General features: G+C 60.2%; 1 protein-coding gene across 3 annotated transcripts in view; it reads left to right on the top strand.

The window, feature by feature from the left end:
• The window catches only part of COL5A1 (collagen type V alpha 1 chain), a 148,130-nt gene that overhangs the window by 23,893 nt on the left and 96,623 nt on the right, over window positions 1–27,614 (top strand). For all 3 annotated transcript variants that reach the window (XR_010662277.1, XM_065928054.1, XM_065928053.1), the window contains exons 2-4: window positions 14,755–14,922; window positions 20,521–20,734; window positions 21,792–21,954. Coding sequence is in view for 2 of the 3 variants with exons in the window: in XM_065928054.1 (XP_065784126.1) it covers window positions 14,755–14,922; window positions 20,521–20,734; window positions 21,792–21,954 (545 nt within the window). In the remaining variant the exon portion in view is untranslated. The remainder of the gene's footprint in view (window positions 1–14,754; window positions 14,923–20,520; window positions 20,735–21,791; window positions 21,955–27,614) is intronic.

Below are 27,614 nucleotides of genomic sequence, written 5' to 3'. Positions count from 1 at the left end.
CTGGGGATGTGGAGGTCCACTGGGCTCTTGGCAGAGGTGGGGTGTGGACAGGTGGGGAGCCGCACGGAAGCCTGCCAGCTGGCAGTAACATGTATAAGATGGACCCCAGTCTTGGGAGCCGGGAGGTGGAGAGTTCACACTTCAGGATATTTAGTTATTGATTCAGAGATTCTACTAATTCTTCAAACACCATTGTTAACTTTTCTTGACTGTAGAAATAAGACATTAGAACAAACTTGGGAAATATGAAAATACGAAAATTCCTTTTTCTTTCCTGTCTGTCTTTGGGCTGCTGGAATAAAGCACCATAGCCTGGGCGGCTTACAGACAGAAGGGGTTTGTTTCTCGTCGTTCTAGAGGGCGGGAAGCCCAAGACAAGGTGCCGGCATGCTGGGGGGGGGACCCTGCTCCGGTTCGCGGCCGGCGCGGCTCGCTGCGTCCTCCCACGGTGTCGGGGGTGAGATCTCTGGCGCCAGCATCTCTGGGGGGCAGGATGTCACCCTGTGGATTTTGGTGGGGACACAGACTTTCCTCCCATTTCCCCCCTCATGGCTGAGTTTCTGTAGAAACAGTGCTGTGTGTGCATTCTTTGCGGACACTTCTGGTCATTCATTACAGGCTCTTTGTAAGTATCCTCATGGCTGCTGACACTCCATCCAAGGCTTGTGTGGGCCTCAGTTAGCTGTTCTTCTCATGTTGGATTTGGCTTATTTCCAGTTGTCTGTGTTATAAATAACGCTTGGATGAACATCTTTCGGTGCGTCCTCTCTGCCTCTATTTCCTTAGGGTGGATTCCTAGACACTGACTCACTGTGACCACGGGCTGAAACGGTGTAAAGCCCTTTTACTGTGAATCACATTCCAGCTGACGGTGGGCGCTAACTGCCCCAGCTGCTGTGCCCCGGGCAGTGGCGCTGAACCGAGGTGCACCCCACGTGCGAGAACTGGGGTTACCCACTCTGCCGAAGCCAGGCACGCCCCGCCTTTCTGCTCTTGGGAGGCGGCTGGGAGCTGTCACTTACTGCCTTGGACCTGGTGTGACCACTGCTGGGCCTGTGACTCGTCCCAGGTCACCTGGGCCTTCGGGACACTGCAGTTCTTCATCTGGAGAATGGAGTGGCTCTTCCTACCCAACGGGGTCGTTGGCAGAAGTTGGATGATTAATAACGGTTATAATGCACGTGCGTTCCTAGCTTTAGACACCTCCTCTCGTGTAGTCAGGAGAACTAGGGCATCTTCTAGAGCCTAAGACAGCCAGCAGATGCTAATTGTCTCCTCTCCCCTCCCCTCCGTCTCCTGGGCCGTCTGTACACTTGCCATCAGTACGTTTGTACATCCGAGCGCTTGCCGTGGCCGGTTGGGTAGACACTGATACCAGGGTCCAGCTTGGTAGGGTCTTCTCCGGCCAAGGAGGTCACATGGACTGAATGTGCTCGGCGTCTACACCGGAGGACCAGGGGAGAGTGGGCTGCCCTGGGCTGGAGTGGGGGCGGGTGTGTGGATGAAAGGGCAGCCGACCCGTTCCTGTCCTCGGGGCTTCCGGTAGAAATGGGCTCTGCACACTGTTGGCCTCCACCGGCGTCTGGGGGGTGGATGGAGCTTTCTGAAGCAGAGACTGTGAGCCTACAGCTGTCACCCCGGGGAGAGGGGACCCTGAAACCCGGCTTCATCACCCCACGGGGTGTGGCACTGGGAAAACTCAGCCAGAACGGTGATGTGGACTCGTGGGTGATGACTGGAAGTCGGTTCTGGGCTTGCCACGCATGGGCACTTCTGCCCGGGGGGTTGATGGAGTCCACGTAAAAGTCTGTGTTCACTTTGTGTCCACGTGGCTGGTTTGGGGTCCTAGGTAGAGTGGTGTGAAGGCTTTCGTAGCCCCAGTGGCTGAAAGATGCCGACTGGTCCCAGGGGAAGCACTGTGACACATTCCTCCAAAGGTCAGACTGACCCAGCGCGATGCTCTTTTCCTTGAATCACATAATTGAATGAAGTCATTTCAGTGCCTAGACACCAGGATGAGCCCAAGGCCTGAGCTCTGAAAGCAGCTGCATTTGGGACTGTGCGAAGGCGCCGATGGTCCAGCACTCCAGACAGTCTGGAGCAGGAAATACTCCCCTAACTTCATCCATCACGCTGTTTGCTCTGTGACATTTAAGAGGTGTTAAAACCATCCTGTGTTTCTAAAGCTGTCTTCTCTAATGAGAATTTCAGGGTAAATCCCAGCTGATTCCAGTTTTAGAAAAACGACGGAGCCAGCAGACACATTCGCCTTTGTCGCACGTCAGGGCAAAAGGGCAGGGTCGAGCTGAGCCAGGCCTGATCAAGGGGCCCTGTACGGACTCCTGGGGTGGGGGTCACCCGCTTCAAATGTCAGCCTCAGCAAGTGTAGACATTCCAGAGGGGTGCAACTGCACTTTTGCCTTATAAAGATCAGCTAAATGTTGCCCACTATCAAGGCAGAGACCAAAAGATCTGTGACTACCTTGTATTTTTAGGTAGGTATGCAGAGGAAAGTTGTTTAATTATTTAATGCCATTTCCTGCTGGACACGAATTAGCATTTGTTATGCCATTAATTTGTTATAAAACCAAATCGCGTCCATCATAGAAGTGTTAACATAAAAATCCATCAGAGCCCCACACCTGTTTAAGCCATGGTGCTGGTGATGCCGATTCTATAATGGTTTCTGTTAAGTTCAACCAAATAAATTAGTAACTGAACACTTTGATGCATTTCTTTTCCAGTATTTTTTCTAGGCCTGCTTTTACAAAACTGGGATTACATACTCCTTTGTAATAGTTTTAAGTGAAAAATATGATGAGTAAATCTCTGTAAATGGGGAGTAAAAAGGAATTTCAGTCTGATAGGGGGCATCCATGTAAAACCCACTACTGAATTCTTTCTCCCTTAAGATCAGGAAAAAAAGACTTCTCTCACCACGCCTATTCCATATTATATGGCAATCCTAGCCAGTGCAATAAGGAAACAAAAGGAAGTAAAAGGCATGTAAAGTGGAAAGGAAAAAGTAAAACTATCTTTACTTGAAGACCATGTGATTGTCTATGTTAAAAATTCTAAGGAATTTACAGAAAAGCCTCTCGAACTAATAAGTAAGCTTGGTAAAGACACAGGAATCAAAATCAATACACCAAAGTCAGTCCTATGTCTAGACAGTAGAAATGAGCAGTTAGAAATAGAAACTTAAACATTCTTTATAGTAGCATCGAAAGTGTGAAATACTTAGAGATATACATGATGAAATACAAGAAAGTTATAAATCATCACTTAGAGATATTATACAAGATATGAACTGGATAGGTATACCATTCTCATGGACAAAACACTTACTGTTGTTAAGATGCCATTTTCCCCTGTAATTGGTTCAGAGGCAGTGCAATGCCGATTAATATCCCAGCTGGCCTTTCTGAAATGGATGTTGACAAAATGATTCTGCAATTTTTATGGAAATGCAGAGAACCTAAAATAACCACAACAACCTTGAAATAGAAGAATAATGGAGGACTCATGCTATATGGTTTTAGAAACTTTCATCCATAATTGGTGGGAATAAAAATTGGGGCAGCCACTTTGGGAAACAGTTTGGTGGGTTTTGATAAAGTCAGTCCTACACTTGCCAGAGGACCCAGCAATTCCACTCCTAGATGTTTACCCAAGAGAGATGAAAACATGTGTATACAAAGACACGTGTGTGAAGGTTCATATGCCATTTATCATCACAAACTGCGAATAACCCGTGTCCACCCACTGGTAGATGGATAAATGAATTGTGGCACATCCGCACAACGGAATACCGCTGAGCAGTGAGAGAAATGAGTCCATGAAACTATGTGGGTATGAAAGTGTCACGTCATGTCAAAGACGCAGACGCAGAGGACTGCGTGGGACATGATGCTATTTACCTGCCATTTGAGAAAAGGCAGAACTATAGAAACAGAAAAGAAATCGGTGGTTGCTAGAGGCCCGTGGGTAGCAGAAAGATGTAAGTTTTGACAGAGATTTAGTCCTGTAGTGACCGCCGCAGTAGGATCCAGGACATTTCCAGTATCTCAGAAAGGGCCCCGTGTCCCTCTCCCCACCCCGGCCATGGATATATCTCATTTAGATTTCTGTCAGTGTCTCTCCCTCTCCATCGCTTGCTGTCGTGGTGGTTATCTATTCCTGCATAACAACCACCCCAAACCTGGTGTCTGAAGACGAAAGCAATCTTTTACTTTGCAATCTCAGTTTGCTTCTGAGTCTGCACCTGGGGCGTGGCCTGGCAGGGATGATTGGTCTGCTCCCGTGGCATCAGGCTGATGTCTTGGCCGGGGCTGGAGGCCCGTTTCTAAGGTGATTTTCCTGCGCGGCTGGCAAGTCGGTCCTGGTTGTTGGCTGGGAGCCTGGCTGGGGCTGTCGGCCAGGGGTGTGGGCATCTTTTCCCACAGGGCCTTCGGAGGGGCTGCTTGGGCTTCCTCAAAGCATGGTGTCTGGTTCTAAGGAAGAGGATCCCAGTCACAGGACGTAGAGACTGCCAGTTTATTAAGGCTGGATCTTACGCCAGCACGTCACTTTCACCACATTCTTTGGGTCCTGTAGTCAGGGAGCCCCCTTGATTAAGAGAAGGGGGCATGGATACCACCTCTTCATGGACACTTGTGCTAAAGAATCTGTTGCCATACCTAAAGCTTATGTTTGCTTTTTTGGTTGTTGTTGTTAATGAAATGATGTACCTTTTAGGTGGATATTTACTTACAACATTTTTCGGGAGGAGAGGTACACAGAGATGAGAGGAGCCTCGCACTTGCCCTTCTACCAGTCCTCACCCCCCCTCCCAGATGCACCCCCTTGACTGTTTGACTGGTGTTGTTCTGGGCATTTTGGCAGGTTCATTTACCTGGCATGCTCAGATTACATCACCTCTTCTCTTAATGACGTGCCTCAGCTGTCTCTCTGTGTGGGACCATCCGGATCAGCCCCCTCTGCATCGTATTGCACAGATGAGCTGTGTTTCTTTAACCAGCTCCTGACTGATGGGCGTTCGTCTTGTTCCCAAGGTCTGTTACAAGCGACGCTGCCGCAGACATCCTTGCGTGTATGCAGTCCTTTTGCAGGATTTACCCCCAAAGCAGGGATGCCAGGTCCATCCATGCGCACATTCTAATTGGAACGCCTCCTCCCAAAAACGTCTGTCTCCCACTGGGGTTTACTTTGACTCCCCAGACGACACGTTACCTTTGCACACTCGTTGGTTTCGCTCAGTGGCTGGCTGACTGGTTGTCCTTCATTCACTGTCCTGAACGTTTGCACTGGGCTGAGCTCTCTCCTCCACTGTGATGAAGGCTCAGTTCAGTTCAGTCGCTCAGTCGTGTCCGAGTCTTTGTGACCCCGTGGGTTGCAGCACGCCAGGCTTCCCTCTCAATCACCAACTCCCGGAGCTTGCTCAAACTTATGTCTGTTGAGTCGGTGATGCCATCCAACCTTCTCACCCTCTGTCGTCCCCTTTTCCTCCTGCCTTCAGTCTTTCCCAGCATCAGGGTCTTTTCTAATGAGTCAGTTCTTCACGTCAGGTGGCCAAAGTATTGAAGCTTCAGCTTCAGCATCAGTCCTTCCAATGAATATTCAGGTCTGATTTCCTTTAGGATGGACCGGTTTGGTGATAAAGGCTACCGCTGCCCCTTCTCAGGGAGCTCACAGTGGGGATGTGGCAGGACCACAGGGGCACCTCCTGCCGTCGGCGCAGGCTGGGGTGGGGAGCCGGGGTGGCACGCAGGAGGCAGAGGCCCGCCCTGGTGAGCAGTGGGCCTCTTGTTCTCCCGGGCTTCATTAAGAGAAGGGATCTCGGTGGGCACCGCCTTGACTTGGCCTGGTAACTGGGGGAGGGAGAGAGCTTGGAAGTCCGGCGCTTGCAGTGCTGCTGATTCTGGGTGATGCTCACAGCTTCCCAGGGGAGGTGGGAGGCCCAGGTGTCGGAGCTGCTGCAGGTTGGGGATGTGCTAGCGCTGCTCCCACCGTGGGCGTCAGTCTCTGGCCCTGGGTCCTGAGGACTCCAGTGGTGTGTCCAGGAGCCCCAGGCTCTTCCCGCAACAGATGTGAGGTCAGTGCCCCAGGGCCCGGCCTGGCCTCTGCAGTGATGGGATGGAGATTCGAGAAGGCCTGGGCCTTCCCCTGGCCAGAGGCACAGCAGGCCTCCTAGAGCATCGCTGGGTGAAGGAAGCCCGTGTGGCAGGTCAGGCTGGCCTCAGGGATGGGTCCTGCTGCTCCTCTTCAGGACGCCGTCCACGAGTCTGCTCCACAGCCGGGACGGGCCTGTAAGCCGCCCGTGCACTGCCCGCCTCCCTCCTTAGCACGGCTCCGCAGGTGCCGGGCCTGGGCGAGGTCCTGGGTGCAGAGGGCCGTCAGCCAGCGTGACCCCAGCTGGCCTGACCGCAGACAGCCCTCCCTGGCCGTGTGGAGCCCGCCCGAGCAAACGCAGCCAACCTCAGCACGTGGCATCTAGCACTGGGTGCCATCCCCACCCCTTTCCTCCAGAACAGGGAGACAAATTACCTCTGAGGAAACTGAGATTAATCACCCATCAGGCCTGCGGGCTCCGCTCCTGGACCGGCTCCCACTGGGCGCGTGGCCCGGCCCGCTCTGCCCTGCGCCGTCCCTGGCGGCCGGAGGCAGGGCTGATGTCCATGGCCCGTGGCCGTTCTTTGAGGATGGATGGGCCAGAAGGACGTGGATATTCACACGTTTTCACAAAGGCAGGTGGAAAGGAGATGACCAACGAGAGGAAGAGGTGCCAGGCGAACACCAGGAGATGCCAGGCACGTCCGTGCGTCTTAGGGTCCCTGTCCCTCGGCGGGCACGCTTCCTCCCAGTTCTCAGAGTGGAGCCTTAGTCTGCTCTGCAGCCCCCGCAGCTGTCAGGATGGTGGGAATGAGTCTGCTCTCTGAGGCCCAGCTCCATCCTGCCTGGGTGACAGTGTGCTGCCCTTGCTGGGTGAGTGAGCGTCTCTGAGCCTGGAATGTTCCTTGCGTGACCCCAGATGACCCGGGGGGTGCACTGTCAGCTCCTGGCAGCCCCATCTTCCCCTCTGCTGCAAGACTCCTTCCCAAGGGCTCTGCAGGTCACGTGAATCCTTGTGGGCAGCATACTTCCCAGAAGCCGAGGGGCGGCCGAGGGGCGGCCAGGCGGTCCTGTGGGCGCCCCCAGGCCGGGTGGTGGCACAGACGTCCTTTCGAAGCCTGTAGAGGCGCCCCAGCACCTGGGCTTAGTGTGGGATCACGTGGAAGCTCCACACCAGCTCAGCCTCGACGGGAAGTGGAAGACGGGCCTTCACGGCGTCCCATCTCTGAACGTGTGCACGGGGGAGCTGCCTCCCCACTGTGGCCACTCCCTGGTAACGCTGTGCTTATAGCCAGAGTGGTGTCTGTTCCAGCTGACATTTCACCATAAAGGCTCCCAACCATCTCTCAGAAGCTTCTCAGAGCACTTGACTTTTCGGCCGAGGGGGAGAGCCGTCGGGCTGGGAGACGGCATGGGGTGGGATTGCGTTCCTGTCCTAGGTCTGGCACACTATGCCAGGCCCTCCTCGGTGGTGGGGGCCGGGCTGCAAGTCCTCCGTGAGGTCCATCCGCCTCCCTGAGGACCTGAGACGCGGAGCAGACTCCACATGTTACCTCCAGGGAGGCCCTTCCCAAGGACGCGGAGCCAGGGTGCAGTTTGCCTCCGCTTGAGGAGGAGCTTGCAGGGCCCAAGACACACTCGTCACACAGGACTCCAGCCCTGGCCCAGAGGGAGCATGAGGCCGCCAGGGCGGGGGGGCAGGTGAAGGATGAGTGTCTGAGACCTTCCAGAGGTTAGGGTGCATCAGCTGACTCTTTAGGGTGCTGGCCTTCCTGCCTTCATTCACTCACTCACTCATCCATGTATCCATTCAGCCATTCAGAGTCATGCTTCATTCATCCTTTTTTGTCATCTTTCCCTCAGTCATGTGTCCTTCTATCCCTTCTTCCATCTGTCATCCACCCATCCACCTGTCCACCTACCCTTCCATCCATCCTTCCATCATCCATCCATCCACCCATCCATCTATCCACCCATTCATCCATCTATCTACCCTTCCATCCATCCATCCACCCATCCACCCATTCATCCGTCCACCCACCCACCCATCCATCCATCCATCCATCCATCCATCCTTCCTTCCATCCATCCATCATCCATCCCTCTGTTCTTCCATCCACTTCATCCCTGTGCCCATATATCCATCCCTCAGTGAGGATTTACAACGTGGTACCTTGAACAGACATAGCGAAGAGGAGAGGACTGTATCTCTGGAATCTTTCTCCGTTGATGCTCAGGCCAGTATTTTAATGTTGTAGAAAGTAAGACAAGGGACGCATCCTCTGATCTGTCATCCTTCTGTTAGCCGCCTGGGGTTTTGGGATTCTCCCCAGCCCCTCGGTTCAGAGGTTGAGGATCTTCTGTCTACCAGACTCCTCCCCAAGGTCCTGAACCTCTAGAATGAGCAGGTCCTCTCGGCCTTGGAGTGACCTTGATCTCCTGGTCTCTGCTGTGGGCTCTTTGCTAGTCAGTGCCTGGAAGGTGAGTGAGCTTGGCAGTGGTTTCTCTGGAGGCGTCTCGGGGAGCATCCTGCCCTGTCTGCTCCTCGTGGTGTCTGGGGAGGCGGGCATTTTGCGGCCGACCCGAGTCCTCATCTGCAAAGGCAGGTGCCTCCTCGGCGAGCCATCTAGGTGACTGAGGGGGCGGAGGCCGTGGGTGGAGAGCCCAGGGTGTGTGGGCTCTGGGGGCGCTTGGGGCCCAGCTGGCCCTCCCAGGCTGGGTGCAGGTGAGCCAACGCCTCCTCCAGCCTCGCCCAGACTGCTGCAACCACCGCCCAGCGTGGCCTCGCTGTGGAATGTCCCTTCCCCGTCACCATCTCCGGGTGGAAGCCACACTGCCCAGGGCCGTCAGGGGCACATCCACGGCGCTCTGAATCCTGGCGCCCTGTGTCACCCCTGGGGACGGGGGGATGGCCGGGGTGGGTCTGCACGGAGGGTGGCAGGCGATGGCGCAGTCCCCTTTGGTGGAAATCCCTTGGATGCTCTGCTGGTGGGTCCTCAGCCCCTTCTTCAGAAATAGGAAACCGGACCAGAGGCAGGGGACAAGCACAGCCGCCGCCAAGCCCCACGGGCCGAGCCGGGCTCATCGGTGGCCATTCCTCGTCCCCATGAAGCGACAGAGATGGACGGGGGTGAGGGATGGTGCGAGGCAGGCGGGGGTGAGCCAGGTGCAGGGCACCCCCGCCGGGCCGGCCCCTCAGGTTCACTCCCGCTGGAGACCCCAGCACAGGGCTCGCGTCCAGTCCCCCCGTCGTCTGCGGAGCCTGAGAGGCGGCCAGGTGGGCTGGGGTCGAGCAGGGCAGGTACACTGCACCGCCCGCCCCCGGAGATGCTGCCGCCGGGCTGGGGCGAAGGTGGGCCTGGTGCCAGGCCGAGGCGTCGGAGGTTGTAGGCTGCAGACCCAGGGATGAGCGGGAAGGGAGGTGTGGGGGCCCCAGAGTCCGGGCCTCGCCCAGGTTCCCCGCGCCAGGCCCAGGCCTCTGCCCCGTGATGTCCCGGGTGAGCGGCTGCTGGAGACCGTCTGGGAGGCGAAGGCCGCCAGCGTCCTGCCAGCCCTGCCCCCGGCCCTCAGCCCGCGCCCCGCCCCTGCCCCCTGCTTTGTTCCCAGAGTTGGGTCATTGAAGAAGAATTTCTGTCGGAGCCTCTGAAGCGGCCTGCTTGTTTTCCAGCCTGCTGTACTGACCTCCCCGATGGGGCCGTGTGCTCGGTGCTGGGGCCTGGCGGGGAGAGCTGGGGGGGCGCTCGGCCCGGGACGAGGGGGCCCTGTGTGCCCACCCCCTCGCCGGCTGGGAGTGTAAGCTGAGAGGTAGCAGTGATGGTCGGAAGAGCAGATGTGTCTCCCCGGCGACCTGCCGGGAGCCCCGCAGACTCAGAGCAGGCACTCCTTTCAGCCACAGTTCCTGTGGGAGTCGGCTGGGTGCCAGGGCCCCAGTGGGACCTGCCAGGCTAGGCCCTGCTCGCCTGAGGCCCGTGGCCCAGGAAGCAGACCTGTCTCATGCAAGGAATTAGATGTCTTTACAATTAGGGATGTAAGAGTTGGACCATAAAGAAGGCTGTGCACCGAAGAACTGATGCTTTTGAACTGTGGTGTTGGAGAAGACTCTTGAGAGTCCCTTGGACTGCAAGGAGATCCAACCAGTCCATCCTAAAGGCGATCATCCCCGGGTGTCCATTGGAAGGACTGATGCTGAAGCTGGAACTCCAATACTTTGGCCACCTGATGTGAAGAGCTGACTCATTGGAAAAGACCCTGATGCTGGAAGGGATTGGGGGCAGGAGGAGACGGGGACGACAGAGGGTGAGATGGCTGGATGGCATCACCGACTCGATGGGCATGGGTCTGAGGCCTGCTCTGCCGCAGTCCTGTCCTATGCTAAGTCACTTCAGTCATGTCCAACTCTTGTGACCCCGTGGACTGCAGCCCACCAGGCTCCTCTGTCCATGGGATTCTCCAGGCAAGAATACTGGGGTGGGCTGCCATTTCCTTCTCCAGGGGATCTTCCTGACCCAGGGATCGAACCTGGGTGTCTTACACCTCCTGCATTGGCAGGCAGCTGACTTTTAGGGGTGATTGTGGAAGTGCCTTTTGAGGGAGGCAGAGAGGTCGTCTTCGTGTGGCTGGTGGAGACACTGCCACGGGCAGCTGAAATGTTTGCCTCCTTAGCGGGCCCGCTGTTAAATCTGTCTCTGGGGCATCTACCTCCTGATTTCTACCATTCACATATATGTTGCTTGTTCATCCACCCGTCCATCTGTCCGTCCATCCAACCATCTGTCCGTCCATCCATGCATCCTCCCACCCATCCATCCATCTATTCATCTACACATCCATCCATCCAACCCATCCATCCATCCATCTGTCCATCGAACCGCCCATTCATCCTCCATCCAACCATCCGTCCATCCATTCATCCTGTGCATATATATATACACACATACATATAGTTGATGTATGTGTGTATAGCATACATTTCTGTATTTGAGCTCCTCCTTTGTGCCACTGCTTTTCAGGGCTTTCTGGTTTAGGGCAAGTGGAACTCAACTCTGTTCGCAAATTCTTTCTCGGGTTCCTCTTTTCTGCCTTAAAGCTGACCCCTCCCGCCTCCACTCCTTGACAGGTCTAGGGATGGAACGCCTGCCTGTGTCTCACGCAGGCTCAGTGCACAAGCAGAAGGGGGCAGGCCTTGGTAGAGGAGAGAGACTGAATGCAGGAATCGGGGGCTTACACCGCCGCTAGCAGAGCTGGAGTGGGGGGGTGGTCACCAGACCCCCAGTCACGGTCATGCCACCGGAGTGAGTGGAACCCAGACGTCACAAAGTCACTGCTGCAAATGTCAGTGGTCCCCACCACCTGTCCCCAGGTCCCAGCACGCAGGCCCAGGCTCTGCAGAAAGAAGGTTTCTCACATTCCAGCTCCCCTCTGAGTGCAGAAAGTAATTTGCATCCTGAGCCCCTTCCCCAGAGGGGTCTGGGAAATGTAGTTTTTAGCCCCCAGGCCCCGCGGAGCTCCTGCACATCAGAAGTACCCCAGTGACGGATCACGGCCGGGGTAACGAGGAATCCGCCCGGCTCTGCTTCCCTGAAGCCTCGGAGCCGCCGTGTTGGCATCACTCCTGGTTCTCAGGCGCGGAGGGGTCTCTGGTCAGGCTGCGCAGCCAGTCCCTTCTGTCTTTCCTGAACCACCGGACGCATGGTGATAACCACTCATGGGACCTTCTCTGCTCGGAGGCAGGAGCTGGGAGGAGGGCTCTCGGTGTGGAGTGCCCGGGTCCCGGGAATTGGGCTGGGCTCTTTGCCGCTGTCACTTTCCTCATTGGCCTCTAGAGAGGCAGTGACCTCGAGATCATCTCCCCAGTGGGTGATGCTGGACTTGAGCCCACGCCCATCTGTCCCCAGTGGTGGCACCGCCTCCCAGCGGAACTCTTGCCCTGATAGAGATGCTGAGGCTGCTGGGTAGAGAGGGGCTTCGGCTGGGAGAAAAGTGTGGTGGGTGGTCCTACTGGTGTCTCTTGGGTCTTGCCACACCTTTGAGACAGTGAGAAAAATGCCTGCTTGGCTCTGGCACAGGCTGGAGGGGTGGCTTTTTCAGCATGTTGCAAGAGAGGTCCGTAAACATGGCCCGGAAGGCTTCTGGAAAACCATTTTCCCCGCTGGCTTTGGAAGAGGCAGGTTCGAGAGCCGGTGCGTCTGGGAAGACCATCATCGCGGCTCTCAGGGTGTGAGTCCCGGCACCAGCCTGGGTCTGCGAGGCCTCCTGGCCGCGGACGACCTTGGAGCCGAGTCTCAGAGATGAGCCAGGGCTCGGCTGTGTCTCGGGGCAGGTGAGCCAGCGGCTGGCGCGGCCGTCTCTTCCCACGGGTGAGGCCAGGCTGGCCGGGGCTGGGCCGGGCACCCATGCCTGGCCAGCCTGGCTCTGCATCTGGGGTCGAGCGGACAGGTGCTAGGGAGCCCCGTGGGGGCCGACCCCCCATGGGGAGCAGATGTCTGGGTAGGCACGCTCTCTTCACGGCGGAAGCCTGCCTGGACCAGGGTGTCTTGGGTCCCCACCGTGTCCCTCCCTCTGCAGGGGTGGAGAATCTCATCTCCCCGGTTTCTGGTCCCCTGATTAAAGGCACAGAAGTCTGTGCCAAAGCCAAGCTGTAGAAACAACCACTGCTGGGACAGGCGCCCTCAGATCCGTGAAATCGGGGTAACATGGTGCCTTGCAGGGCATGGTGGATGGGTTGGGGTGGTGTGGTTAGTGACGGAGAGCCCACCTGGGCCCCCGGGGAGCCTCCTTAGCCTGCCACCTCCCCCAACCCCCAGTGCCTCACGGGGGGTGGTCTGCAGGGCGCCGTCTGCTCCTCCCTCTGGCACCGTCCACCACACCTGCCCTGAATGCCCTGCCCGGCTCCGGCTCCCCTTGTAGGCTCCATCAGGGCGGTTCTCTTGTTAGGGACCTGTGCAGACCAGCACCGAGGCTGCATGGAGCCCCCACCCCCCATCCCCGATGGCTGCGCTGGGCTCCGCACGTAGCAGCTGGCTGCAGGATGGCTCAGAACTCGGCGAAGGAGAAACCAGCCTTGATGGTCCTTTCTCAACTCCACAGCTTCCACCCTTGTTAAAAAGGGGAAACTTGCCTCTTGAGCGAGTCTCAGGCATGTAAGGACTCTGGGGCAGAAAGCCAGTGAGCTGGGGAGGCCCAGAGACCCCAGGGGCACGCTTGTGCCAGTCTGGCTGCTGCACCCAGAAGTGAGTGTGGCCTTCTAGCAGCAAGTGTCAGCGTCCAACCCAAACTGGCATACACATGGTGACAACTTATTGGTTTGTGTAGACGAGTCTTCTTCAGGTACAGCTTGATCCAGGAGCCCGAACTGTGCAGCAGAAATCTGTCCACATCCGTAGGCAGGCCCTCGTCCCATGCCCAGGGGAAGGCCACCTAGGGCTGCAGGCTCATCACCCGTGTGAAGCCCGCAGAGCCGAGAGGAAGAGGCCCCAGGATAGAGCTTCCTCAGCCTGGACCTGTCACGTGCCCACCCCTGGGCCCAGCAGCCGGGACGGGTGGTGCTGCGCTCTGATTGGCAGGGAGACCCAGGTGTCCCGGAGGAGGGGGCGTGGCAGCCCCGCCCACACGCACGCGGACAGGTGGCTGCTGGCCACCGGGCTCCCCAGAAGCCCAGGGCGGCGCCCCGGCCGCACACGCCGTGACCTGTCGCGCTGACTCTGAATTTGAGTTCACTTCCTCTGCCTGGACTCCCAGGGCCTCTTGTCGGTAGTAACACGAGCTGCGCTGTCCATGCAGGGCCTTGCACAGGGCAGGGGCCGCGTGGATCCCAAGCCTGTGGCCCTCACCGCCTGGAGGTCTGGGGTCTTTGTGACGTGGGGCGCAGTGCGCAGGTGCACGGAGCCATCCTTTCATCTGTGCGGGAAAGTCGAGCTCCCGGGAGCGTCTCCCCCGTCCTAGGGGCCGCTCCCTTCAGTGCCGAGCCGGGGAGGGAGGTCGGGAACTTTCCGGAAGAGGCGCAGGGGCTCGGTACTGTCTCGCCCTGTAGGCGTGGGTCTTCTGGGAGCAAATGGAGGCTGACTATTTGTGCAAGCGGTTATGGGAAAACTGCACTTCAGCTGGATAAGGATGAGGGATGAGATGTGCCAGCAGCCTGCCCACTGCCTCAGTGGCACCCGGGGGCGGGGCCCACGCTCAGCGGTCACATAAGGGACGTCACGGGCCGTCAATCACTCCCATTTCGTAAGACCGCCCTGGGTAAAGCCGCCTCCATCAGCACTGGGAGCTAACGCCGCCTTTCAGCTTCTGTGTGGGGTGGGTTTCCTGTGAGGCTGAGAAGAGGGGCCTGGGAGCCCGGGGCTGGTGCGGCACCTGGGGGGAGAAAGGAGCAACGTGAGGGCCGAGTAAGAGAGGGTTCCACCTGGGGGTGGCCGCCTGCAGGGACCGGGGTGGGAGCTGGCCCTGTGCATTTCCGCAAAGTGGGGTGTCCTGCCGCCGAGAGCGCCTGGTTTCGGAGCTGATCCCTCAGCCTCTTCGGAGGGTCAGAGGCGGTCCTGGAGCCGGCGGAAGGAGGGGCTGAGGGTTGTCTTCCAGCTCATCTGCACCCTCGGGTGCGCCCTTCCTGCCCGTGGCTAACTCGTCCCCTCCCCTTTGTCCTTGCAGCTCAGCCAGCAGATCTCCTGAAGGTTCTAGATTTTCACAACCTGCCTGATGGAATAACCAAGACCACAGGCTTCTGTGCAGCGCGGCGATCTTCCAAAGGCCCGGATGTCGCCTACAGAGTCACGAAAGATGCCCAGCTCAGCGCGCCCACCAAGCAGCTGTATCCTGGTAAGAGACGGAGTGTGTGCCTAGCGGGGGTGTGGCTCCGCTTCCCGCCCCCAGCCAGGCAGCAGAACCCGGAGCCGGAGCCGGAGTGGCGGGGTGGCGGGGAGGAATGCCTAACGGAGGGAGAAGCGTGTTTGGTCTTCCCGGAAGGAGCCCGATTTGATGTCAGGATAGTGGAAGCACACGTCTAGCACCGGTCACCATCCGCACCCAAAGTGGGAGCGGGGTCTCCTCTGTTCGCACTGCTTCTCCAAGCAGGTGTCTCTCCAGCAGGGGGGCGGGCTGTTGGGACTCCAAAGGCAACACAGAGATGCATGGTTCCTGGGGGGGTTCAGAAACCCCGGGATCATGGGAAACGAAACACTTCCAGGCTGAAGCTTAATTGGGGGTGAGGACATTAAGAGACACTTGCATCAAACATCAGAGCTCGCAGCAAGAGAGGGCAGGGCTTAATGAGAATCAACTGCCAAGTGTCACATCGCTGCTTTTAATTATGACCCCGGGGCGGGAGCCGTGGTTGCTGGTGGGCCCCCCTCCACCGCCCGCCGGCCTTGGGGCCCGTCTGGACTGAATGATCAGGCCCGTAACTGAGGGCCTCTCCCCCACTTCAGTGGAGCTCATCTTCCCGATTGATGTCAGAGAAGGCCCGGGGACCCTGGGCGAATGCGCTTCCCCTGGAGATGGTCTGTAGTCCTCAGAAGCGTGAGCGTCACCTTTCCGGTGAGGGCCTGCCTCGCATTGGTCCTCGGGTCGGGCAGTCCTGCGGCCGCAGGGGGGTCTGTCAGCCACGTGCCCACAGCGTTCCAGAAGCATGTGCTCTTTCAGGGCTGCGTTTGCTTCCTCTGGCCCTTTTACTCTTGACCCTCTGCTTCCTGCCCGTCTCAGCCTCTCTTTAAATCCGCAGGGACTCTTAGGAGTTTGTCTCTGCGAGAGAGGCTGGGTCCGCTCTTTCCAGGAACGGCATGTGGGCCAGTGAGCCACTTCAGGGGCCCCAAGGCCCTTCACTGAGTCTTATGGAGCCCCCCGACCACCTTGGGGTGTCAGACGTCGCCCCTCCAGAGTGTCTGACCAGCACTGCCGACAGGGCTCACCGGGGCCCCACAGGTCACTCGCCACAAAGAACCTCGCGGATGTCACTCTGCCGCGTGTCCAGAGAGCCTTTCTTATCCTTTCGGGGCCAGCGTGTTCTCAGAATCACCCAGAAGCTGTCTGCTCTCCTGCCCCGAGTCCCCAGTTTAGGATTCCCCTCCTGGGGGCTGCGGGGCTGGGGGCAAGGGAGCCTTGGGCGAGCTGCTGGCCCTGGACCCTGGTGCCTGCGCTTTGGGACAGACAGCCACGGCGCGACGTGTGAGTGCTGTGGTCATCTTGCGAGGTGTCCTGCCCCGAGGCCGTCTGGGGCCGCTTTGCTGGCAGCTAGTTTAATCTGATCCCTGCCGCACAGTTCGGGGTCACAGCCAGCTCCCTGGGGTTGGCGTCCTTTACCCATGCCCCCCCATGTTATCTGGTGGTGAGTGACGTCGGGGTTGGCGTCCTTTATCCATGCCACCCCCCCCTCTGGTGGCGAGTGACGTCAGAGGGTCTCAGGATACAGGCCGCTTACTGGAGATCTGGTATGAACTCCGGAACAGCCAGACCGGAAATTTCTTTTAAGCCCACAGTTTCCTGAGGCTCTCAAATTAGGATCTTCATTAGATGCTGAAAGAGTTTAAAGGGCTGTTACCGGGCCTCCGAGCCGTAATTCCTCATGGAGTCGAATGGGTCCCTGTGTAACGCTCACCTCCTTAACCCCAGGTGAAACTGGCCGCTCCTTCAGGATGGCTTAGGCGGACGTTTCCCGGGGTCTTTCCTGCAGTCCGGGGGTGATGACCACGCCCAGCCTGCCTGTCCACTCTTCCTTTGGAGCCTGTCTTGGATGAGGCTCGGGTCCTCTGTGGGGCCGTCCCGTCCCCAGCCCCGATGTCATTTACCCCCCAGAGCCGCCCACACCAGCCTCGCCCGCTCACGGGTCCTCCAGGGCTGGGGCCCTTCCTGCGTCCAGGCCGTCCCCTGGGACGTCGGGGGCCACAGGCCGGCTTCTTCAGACGCCTGGCCCGCGTCCCAGCAGGTGAAGAGCAGCAGCGTGGTGGTCTCTGCCCTTGCCGGCGAAGCGGGCGCTCGCATTCCTGCCTGATCTGAGAAGGATTCTCTAGTCCTGCTTGCAGCCTCTGGTCTGGGCTCTGAATCGGCAGGACCAAGAGCGTGACCGGGCCAGGCGGTGCTGGGTCTCCTGATCCCGTCTGGATGGAGCCACAGGGACTGAGTCAGACCCGAGGGTGGTGGTCTCTGCAGGGACCGGGTGCCGCCAACCAGCCGGAGAGGGCTGCCCAGCTTGCCGGGCGGCGGGCGGGGCATTCTTGGGCCTTGTCGCCCTGGTGGCCTGCAGTGGGGGTGGGGGACCTCACGTGGCGGTAGAGCCGGCCTGAGACCCTGCCAGAAACTGTCACGGGCCCTCCTGGAGTGCGCCGGCAGGTGTGTCCCGGGAGGCTGCCCGGCCGCTGGCGGGGCGCCCCTGCGTCCCCGAGCCCCTGGCCGGCTGCCCTCGCCCGGGTCCAGCTGCCCCCTCTGAAGGCGTCCAGACAAGACAGCCTGCCTGTGGTCGCCTGGCCCCCTCCCGTGTGCTCATGGCTGGGCCTGGGGGCCGCTCCCCATTTCAGCCTCCCTCGGGTCACCTTGGGGCCCCGAGATGCTCTCAGATCGCTGCCCGGGATCTGAGCGGGGGGGTGGGGACCGGGTATAATGACGCCCCCTCCCCCACAGCCACCATCCTCCACCACGGGCTGGGGCTCCAGAATCAGCCTTGTCCACCAGAACCTGAAACTGTTGGCCCAGCCACTGTTGGCCTCGTGGGGTTCAGTTTAATGGCACGTGCATTTATTGAGCGCCCATGGTCTACCCAAACTATTCCAGTGCCTTTGGGCTTTGGCCCGCGTGAACAGGAGATGATCTAAGGGAGTTGGGGGCCTCTCCCCAAGCCTACCGCTCAGTGTTGACTTTTCTCTGAGGATAAAATACGAAGCCCTGGGCAGAAGGCGAGCTTCTCCCTGACGGTGTAGATCACGAAGCACGGCAGCGTCCCGCTCACGCGGAGATGAGAGTGGACCGTCTCTGAAGTGACGATACATCCATTGTTATTTTGCCGGGAGAGGGATGACTGTTAGACATAATTCATCCTTTCAGGGTATCTGAGCTGAGAACACGTGTTACGGAAGCGATTGCAGCATCGGTAGACAGCATCTTAGTGAGCTGGGAGTGGGGGCGTCCGTGGTCCTGGGCTGCGTGCCCTGGTTGGGGTGGGGGTCCTCCCACTTCCAGTCCTCTCTCTACCTGAGGCAGGAGGCTGACGTCAGTGGTGGGATCGCCACGGGGTGGGCACAGGAGGCAGGCCGACCTTTGAGATGAGAGCGGGGTCACGGACTCAGAGGGTGACTGTTGTCTGTCCTGGATGTGAGCAGGGACCTCTGAGACGCTTGGGGTCAGATGCTACCCCGGTGACCACAGGGCCCGCCGAGGTCCTGGCTGGGGTCTCGCCCCGAGGCCTGCGTGCAGCGCCCCCCCATGGCGGTTCATGCAGGCCGGGGTCTCTGGCCCCCCAGCACGTCTCACATTCGGAGGACAGTGTGGGGGGACACCAGTGACCGCAGTGGCCTCCACAGACCTCTCTTCAAACGGCTGCTTGTGCAGAGAAGGGCAGCCTGAGTCCGCTCCTTAATGAAGCCAGCCTTCCCCCAGGTGACCATGCTGACCACACCCCCTCCCCCCGGACCTGGGACCCTGGCTGGGTGTGGTGGTGCCCAGACGTTCCCTGCATACCTGCCCCTTGATCAGACTCTTCTTGCAGCCTTTCCCTAACACCACCGGCCACGCCCACCCTCTCTCTGCCCGCCCGGGGGTGGGTGGAGCCATGGCGATGAACACAGCAAATAGATCCCAACTTGCAGCTTCTCAGCAATGGGGCCTGATCCTGGGCTGCGAGCCGCACGCCTCCTGCATCTGCACCGTAGCCTGAGCTTTGGGGCCCACGGCATGGCCGCTTCCACCTGCCCTCCATCACGGCCTTGAGAGCTCACAGAGTTCTGTTGGCCTTTGGGGTGTGGTTTCTGTGCCGGCCAAGCTGCCATGACCCCTCTTATCCTCCCCCTAGAGAGACCCATCCACCCTGGGTCCTCCGGGGGCCGCGGGGGCGGGGATCTCTTTGGCAGCCTCCTCCCCCCAGCAGGGCTTTGGCCGGGCTCCCCCACAGGGGCCGGAGGCAGAGCCCTGCTGCCCGGCTGTGGGGCGGTTCCATCAGCAGAGGGCGCCCACGGACAGCTTCCCCACTGGACGGGAACGCGTCACTCGCTCAGTCCTTTCTGACTGTTTGCAACAGCGTGGACTGTAGCCCGCCAGGCTCCTCTGTCCACAGGATTCTCCAGGCAAGGATACTGGAGTGGGTTGTTATGCCCTTCTCCAGGGGATCTTCCCGACCCAGGGATTGAACCTGGGTCTCCTGAGTTGCAGGCAGATTCTTTCCATCTAAGCCACCAGGAAGGCCCTCCTCACTGATCCCAGCTCAGGCACCCGGGCCATCTGGTTGACCTCGTGATAGTTCTAGAGAAGGGGAGGGTTGATGAGGGGCTCCGGCCTTGGCCGGAAGCGGGGCCGGGCTCCAGCCCTCTGCAGCGTGCCGGGCGGGAGGCGCTGTCAGCCTCAGGGCCTCGTCCTTCCCGGGCCGGAGTCCCCGCTGACGCTCCTCGGGGCCGCTCCGTCCCCTGGTTCTGAGACGCACGCTGACGTGCGCTGAGCCTCCCCGACTGTGCACCGATTGGCCCAGCCCCAGGCCGTCGCTCTCAGGGGAGCTGCAGAGTGGGCAGAGTGAGCATCGCTGACCCCACCGCCAGGACGGAGGGGAGGGGCCAAGGTTTCCTGTGCCATCCGCGACGCAGGGCGTGAAGGGCTTGTGTGTGTGCAGGACTCTGGAGCCAGCGGGGGTCTGGCTGGCCTGTGCTGTGAGGAAGTCTCCCCCCATCAACATGCCAGGCCTGGGGTTTCGTCTTCTGATTTATTTTACCTTTTCTCTGATTCACTATCAACCAGGAAGTGTCTGCCATTCGAGTGGTGATCCCCAGCCTCCTGCCTTCCTTCCCCTCTTCTCTCTCCTCCCGCCCTCCAAAGGGTGTGGAATGAGACGCGCTCTGCTGGGTGCAGCGCTGGGCGCTGCAGAGGGTCAAAGGTGCGTCTGAAACAGCGCCTGCCCAGAGGAAGCTCACGTTCTAGAAAGTTCTAAGGACTTAGAGATGTATTGAGGTTTGGGAAGTGAAAAGGTAGCGCTGAAGGCGCACAGTTGGAAGGAGCAGTCAGGTTTCCTTTTGGACTGAGCCTCAAAAGGGGTAGGTTTGGCCGTGTGGTGTGCAGGAAGGGCTGCAGGAGCCGTTCGATCCAGGGGCAGATGTGACGCCAGTGTCTGAGCGCCGCCACCCACAGCAAAGGCTTCCGGGTCCCTGCGTTGGCGTGTTTGCAGAGAGCTGTGGCTGGGCAGGGTTGGGGGCCTCCCAGCTGCCTCCTAAGCTCTGTCCTCTGTTCCAGCATCTGCGTTTCCCGAGGACTTCTCCATCCTCACCACTGTGAAAGCCAAGAAAGGCAGCCAGGCCTTCCTGGTCTCCATCTACAACGAGCAAGGCGTGCAGCAGATCGGCCTGGAGCTGGGCCGCTCTCCAGTCTTCCTCTACGAGGACCACACGGGGAAGCCGGGGCCAGAGGACTACCCCCTGTTCCGAGGCATCAACCTGTCGGATGGCAAGTAAGTGGCACCGCTTGGCAACCCCCCCTCCCCTGCCGGAGGGTCGGGCGGGTCGTGTAAAGCCCCGGGAACTAGGGACCTAGCAATGGGATGTGATTTAGAGCAGGATGGTGTCAGCATGCCCACAGGTCAGAGAGAGCACTGGGCTTGGAGTCCGGGGGCTGCTCTCCGTCTGGGCTCATCCTTTGTGGCTCTGGAGACCTTTCCTCTCCCCGGGCCTCCCTGGCCCCCTTGTAAAGTGCACTAAATGATACCAAATGCTGGTCTGTGAGTGCCTGCAGGGACACGGGAGACCGTGTCGGGGTATCCAACCCCTTCCAGAAAGGATTCGAGGCCTCCCTAAGGATGCAGACGCAAGGAGGGCAGAGCACCCCACTCCAGGGCTCTTGCCTGGAGAATCCCGTGGACAGAGGGGTCTGGCAGGTTACAGTCCGTAGGGTTGCAAAGAGTTGGACCCGACTGACGCGACTTAGCGCGCACACAGGGATACAGATACGGATGTGAGAGCGAGTGAGTGAAAAAGGAGAAGCCGGGGTTTTCCAGAACTCTCTGTTGGGTAACCTCCCTAAACCCTGATAGTCTGAGATCACTCATCTCGTGGCCTCCACGTCTGAGGCCACATGCCGCGGTCCTTCAGGAGCTCAGGACGCGAGTCCTGCGTTTCTCACCGCGAGTCTCGAGTGGGTCCATCGGCGCCCCCGTCTCCCGGCAGACTCAGTTCCCCCACAGCCGGCGTTTGCATCTGGGGGTTGGGATGCTACGCGGGGAAGTGCTGCAGCGCCTCCCTGCCCTTGACCAGAACCAGGTTTCAGGGCTGCGCTCCGGGCCGGACAGCTGACCTCGTCCCAGAGACGACAGACCGGACTTGAATGCGGGGCGTCTCGCGTGGCGCGCGGTGTGGACTGGTACCTGCGCCCGTCTGACCGCGGCGGCTCGGCTCCGAGCGACTCTGCAGAGAACGGGGTTCCTCCCGCGTCTCTGGGGACTTCGGGCAGAGACACGCGTCGTGGTGACGCCCGCCCCCCGTCACCTGCTCGGGCTGTCTGTTTCTTGGCAGGTGGCACAGAATCGCTCTCAGCGTCCACAAGAAGAATGTCACCTTGATCCTGGACTGTAAAAAGAAGGCGACCAAGTTCCTGGACCGCAGCGACCACCCTGTGATAGACGTCAACGGCATCATCGTGTTCGGCACCCGGATTCTGGACGAGGAGGTGTTTGAGGTCAGTGGGGGGCAGGGCCATCCCACGCCCCCGGGACACGCCGGTGTGTGGTCCCCGTCGGCGGGCCTGTCCTGCCCCCAGGGCCTGGGGCCGCCGAGCCGACGCCCTGTGGCCTGTATCCCGTGCTCCGCTGCGGGGGGGATGTGTGCTGACCGTCCCGCTTCTACTAAGGGCAGGACTGATGTCTGCCTGGGGAGACGGGCTGGCGGTCGGATGAGCCCTTGGGCTTTGAGCGCGTGGCGAGGAGGCAGCTCTGGTCTCGTCTCTCGGCAGGCTCCTACTGGGGCCGCGTGCGTAGCTGTGAGAGGTACATGGGGACTGGTCTCGGTGCAGGCCCGAGGGGCGGGACTTCCGGCCTTGGGCAGCTTGCTATGACGCTTGAGCCTCAGGGTCTCCATCTGTAAAGTGGGATCGTGAATGCAGCTTCTTCATAGACCGTGGCAAAACTTACGGTGGGGTTGAATGCGGCAAAGCACCTCTCCCCGCTCCCAGCAAGCGCTTGGCACACGTCAGCCTTGATCGCGGCCTGGCATCGGGGTGGGTGGGAAGGTGGACGGAGCACGGTTGGTCGGATGTGGGTTAGCAAGGGAAATCAGAAGAGCCGCCTCCGTGAAAGCGGGGTGTGGGGGGGACCAGCGTGTGAAGGTAGGTCTGCGCGTCCGGCTGAACTTGGCCGCTTTTCTGCAGAACAGCTGCCCAGGGCGCCCGCAGCCTGTGAACCGCAGGGCAGGCTGGGCTCCTGGGCCCAGCTGGCGCTGCCAGATGTGGGGCATAATGAGGACACACCCTCTGAGCGTGACTCTGCTCCGACCACACTTGCCCGGAGACCCGGGATGAACTGCAGGACGGCTGGGCTGTCCTCACCCAGGCCTGAGCGGCTTCAGGGCTCCCCGGGGGAACTGGTGCCCAAGGCTTGCGGGCCGCACAGACTGGGATTGAGTTTTCGCTGGAGTAGACTTCCTGCTCGTGCGAGGATCTGGAGCAGATGCCACTGGGGAGCTTCAGGACTCAAGTGTAACACGTGGGTGCTGGCAGCCTTGCCTTCGCGGGGGGCTCTCGGGGGCTCCCCTGTGAAGCACTTGGCTTGGGGGCCTGCCCAGCGCCCGGGAGTCTAGGTGGCTGCCACTGCCCTCGCTCCTCTCACTGGACGTCTGAATGCAGAGGAGGACCTGTGAGCAGACTGGGATTTGAACTCACGTGCCGTGCCGTGGCTTGTCTGTGCAGGGCCTGATCTGGATCTGTCTGATTTCTGGTCCCTTTTGTGTGCTGCTAGTGGGTCTTTTATTGCAAAGATTCAGGGGAAAGCTTCATCTATCTTAAAAGGATCCTACGCCAAATTCTTCTTCCCTGATTTTCCGAGCCGGAAGAATTGTTTTCCCACGAGCACAAGCCTGTCGAGGTTCCAGGGCTGTAGGGCGCCCTGGGAAGCTCAGGGCGGGCTCGAGTCCCAGCCGCTCTGTTTATGAGCCACGTGCTCTCCTCGCAGCCCCGGGTTGCTCGTGCGGGAGAGGGGTGGCTGAGGACCACTGCGGCTTCCGCCGCGGTTACCCACGTTTATCGTTAGAGAGGGAGATCAGTTCATCATTTTCAAAAGAAAGTGAAGTCGCTCAGTCCTGTCAGACTCTTTGCAACCCCACGGACTGCAGCCCACCAGGCTTCTCCATCCATGGGATTTTCCAGGCAAGAGCACTGGAGTGGGTTGCCATTTCCTTCTCCAGAGTATCTTCCCCATCCAGGGATCGAACCCAGGTCTCCCACATTGCAGGCAGACGCTTTACCCTCTGAGCCACCAGTGAGACAGCTCTCAAATCGGATAGCTCAGGTTTTTCTCCTTTGCTTAGCCTTCCGACCTTCAGGGGAGGTCTTGCTCAGTAAGTGGGCAGGCTTTTGATTGCAGCTCAGAAATAGGTTCGGAATTCCAGGAGCCCTTCTTCATGGTCGTGGCTTCCAATCTGAGGCTGAGGGGTTGCCAAGCCCCAGAGACTTCTGTTGACCGCAAACTCCTCACGCTGTGAGGGAAGCTGTTCCATGGCCTTGGCCTTCCCGGCTGGACCTGTCTGCGTCGGAAAATGCGGCCCGTCCTTCCTGCTGAAGACCAGGGAGCCGGAGGTGGGGTGCCCTCGGGGCCCCGAGCACCGTTCATGCTTTTCTTCCTTCACAGATAAAGTTGGGGGGGGGTGGTCCTCAGGTTCCAGCCACCCTTTGTCTTGTGGCAAGTGAGACAGAATCTTTATTTTTATGTTTGGAAATAAAAATTATTTAACTCCAAACAGCGGCACTAGCCATTTTAACCGTTTTGGTTCCTAGAGGCATCTCCTTAGAAGGAGGAGCCAGCACTGTTGAAAATCATTTCCTAGCAGCCACACTCTTCCCCGGGGAAGGTGACTTCCCCTCATTAAAAGCCGGTTTGTCCTGAAGCTCTGCAAGCCACGGGGGGAGCCGGAAGGTTCTGCTACTTTGGTGGACGGCCAAGTGCCTGCTGGCACAGGCTGGGCTTTGCGATTTGCACTGTTTCCAAACTGGGACTTGCTGAACTCTAGAGCGTCTTTTGGGGGCGCCGGGCTTTCCTGGGGTGCGTGTGGCCCCACGGAGGCCTCTTTATCCAGAGAGAGAGAGCAGGGGGTGGAGACCAAGGACCCAGGCAGACAAGCGCTACCTGTAGCGTGGTGCCCGCTCTCAGCCAGACCGCACCCTGCCGGGGGCCTCCCTGGTGCCGCCGCTGGCCTGGGCGTGCGGCTGGGCAGGCGGCAGCTGCCCCCCGCTCCCTGGGGCCCCCTCCCCGCGCCGGCCCTGGTGTGAGCCTGGCTCTGGCGGGGCCGCCCTGCGGTCGGGGGCACAGTGCCCCCCATCCCTCCAAACCTCCCGGGGGGAGTGAGGTGCACAGCAGCCTCAGGCGCTTCCTCTCCAGCCGGTGGCCTGGAGCCCACCTCCGGCCCGCGGTCCTCATCTGCAGAATGGGCACGGCAGGGCCAATGCTTGGGTCCCGGGGTGCCCCGCGACGTGCGTGAGGCGCCCGCACCGTGGGACCGTAGTGAACCATCCCCGCCGGCGCCCTGGCAGAGTGGTGGCCCGTCGTCAGCTCCCGCCGGGGTCTAACCTGTCAGCCGTGGTGGCGGCCATGACCGAGGTCCCCCCCGTGGGGGCATGGGGTCACACGCTGTCCTGCGTCCCACCTTGAGACTTCGGTGCTGGCTGCACGCCTTGGAGACAAGGGCTCCGCGCCGCGCAGGGCCGGGCTGCCTGGGCTCACGCGCTCCCCGTCCTGGGCCCAGAGACCCGCGGGGAGGCTGGCGCTGGGTGGTGCCTCCCCAGGCGGGGTGTGTCCTGGGCGAGGTCCGCGTGGCCCGCCCCTCCGGGTGCCCCGGCGGCTCAGGCTGGCTCCCCGGTCGCTGCTTTCCCGCCTCGCTGACCCGGCCAAGCCCCCGCCTTTGCCCACCTGTTCCCAGGTGGAGCTCATGCCCGCGGGCTGCCCGGGGAGCTGCCTGCTGGCGTCTGCGGTGACATTCCCGGGAGCTCCGTGCCATGTGTCCTGCCGCTTCTCCTGGGGAGGGTCTGCACCCTGGGACCGGAGAGCCGCGGGGGCTTCCCAGGCTTTGTCCCGCCCTCCGGGGGCCTGCTGTCGGGGGAGGTCGGGGATCCTTCTTCAGATCCCCGCCAGGAACGGTCCTGCAGGCCCCACATGCAGGAAGACGTCTTGTGTTCGCCCTGGGCTTAGGAACAAGCTTTGTGTTTCGGAAACAGGCAAGCCTGCCAGGGGAGCGAGTGCGTCTGGCAGGCGGTGGGGAGCGGCTGCTCGTCTTCGGGGACAAACCTGGGTGGGAGGCCAGGTGGGGCCGCCTGCAGGGCCCCGTGCCAGCTCACCACCTGTGGGCTCTGCCCTCCTCGCGCTGGGTCGCCCGGCGCCAGAGAGGTTGAGTAACTTACCGAAGGTCCCCCAGCGGAACTGCCGTGCAGAGGTGTCGGCGCCCGCGCCTGTGGTTGCCCAGGACCCACGGCCCGGCCCGAGGGCGTGACGGGGGGCGGGCGCGACAGTCCCAGCCGCCCGGCATCTCTCTAGCGTCCGACCGCAGGCACCGGGACCGTCGCAAGCCAGGTCCCCGTGCTGGTGGGTGCCCGTCGTCCTGTGCGAGCCCCGAGCGCGCCGGAATCCCCAGGGTGGAGGGGTCTGGGAAGGCCTGGCGCCTGGCAGGCAGAGCCTGCACAAGCCGCGGGCGGGGTCGGTGGCTGCCAGAGCTGGCCCCGCCTGCGCGACTGGGGCCTCTGCCCGCCCAGCACGGTCCCCGGGCCTGGACTCTGACGTGCAGGGCTCACCTGGTGGACCCTGTCGCCCGCTGGGCTCCCCTGTGTGCCTGGAGCTGGCCGATGCTCCAGACGGAGGAGTCTGCAGGGTGGGATGGGGGTGCTCCGGAGGGTGGGACGGGGGGCACCTTAGGGCCTGTCGGGGAAGGACCCTCTTGGGGGAGGGTCTGCCCTGGGCTCCTTGGGGAAGGACCCTCCTCTCGGGTGAGCCTCGAAAGGGAGGGGGATGTGGAGAAGGAGACCTTCCCTGGGGGACGGGGAGCCAGTGAGTTCTGGGCCAGGAGCCAAATCCTCTTTTAAGCTGTTGAAAATTTCAAGGGCAACAAGACCGAACAGACTATAAACTGGAGGTTTTCTCTGCAAACCCCGTGGGTGCCAGCAAGGAGGGAAGGGCTTCGCGCCCTAGGAAGGGTCCTGCTGTCTGTCTGCTGTCCTCCAGCCTCCTGGACGGCCCGGTGGTTTACCTAATCCCCGAGCCCCTTTTTCCAGGAGCCTGTCTTTTCCACTGACACGGTCTTTCTTGGAATTCAGCTCTCCTGGGGTGGGAACGGGGCCACAGCCTGAGAGGCGCTTCCCTGGCGGTTCTCGGAGGCGGCCCGGGATCCCTCTCTCAGGAGGGCGGCTCGCGCTCCTCGACGTGAAGGGCATCTGGCGTCGGGGCCTGGGAGCAGAGGGAGCAGTCAGCTGGTGGCCGAGGCCGAGGCTGTGACCGGTGACCTCACCGCCCTCTCCTCTCCTCTCTCTGCCTCTTGCAGGGACTCAAGTCACTGGAGTCGGGGTCCATCTTAGTCCAGCCCGATCTCTTCTCCAAACCCATCACTTAACTACACCTGTAAAGACACCGTTTCCCCAGGAGGCCCCGTCCCCAGGTCCCCTGGTCTGGGGTCCCTATCCAGCCCGCAGCTCAGGCCCACGTGGGGAGGGGCTGCTGTCCCTTCAACGCCTGCAGAGCACGTGCCGGTTATTAAATGCGAGTCTGCGGGCGTGGGTATTTGCTTGGTTTCAAATCGAGGTCTTCTTGGGTTACCGCGTTGTCCACGGAGCCCAGGGTGCGGGGGTAGTCTCTTCCCAAGTGGATGGGAGCAGCCCTGCGCTCAGCTCCCGGCTTGAGTGGGCAGCTGACCGGCCAGTAAGGACCGTGCGCAGAGAGTTGGAGGTGCGTTTCTGTCTTTGGTTCTCAGATTCAGGAGGGGCTGGGCTGTGGGTGAGGCGGGGCCACGACTCCTGCCTGGGGCAGGTGGCCGGCAGCCCACGGGCTGGGGCGGTGTGACGGCTGAGCCCAGGCCAGCCCGAGCGCGGTCACGTGCGGCCGTCCCAGTCGAGGGGCTTTCATCTGGAATTGCCCCTCGGGTGCGCAGGGG

Source organism: Muntiacus reevesi, chromosome 3 (assembly GCF_963930625.1).
Source record: "Muntiacus reevesi chromosome 3, mMunRee1.1, whole genome shotgun sequence".
Lineage (NCBI taxonomy): Eukaryota > Metazoa > Chordata > Mammalia > Artiodactyla > Cervidae > Muntiacus > Muntiacus reevesi.
This window is presented reverse-complemented; position numbering and strand designations above follow the sequence as displayed.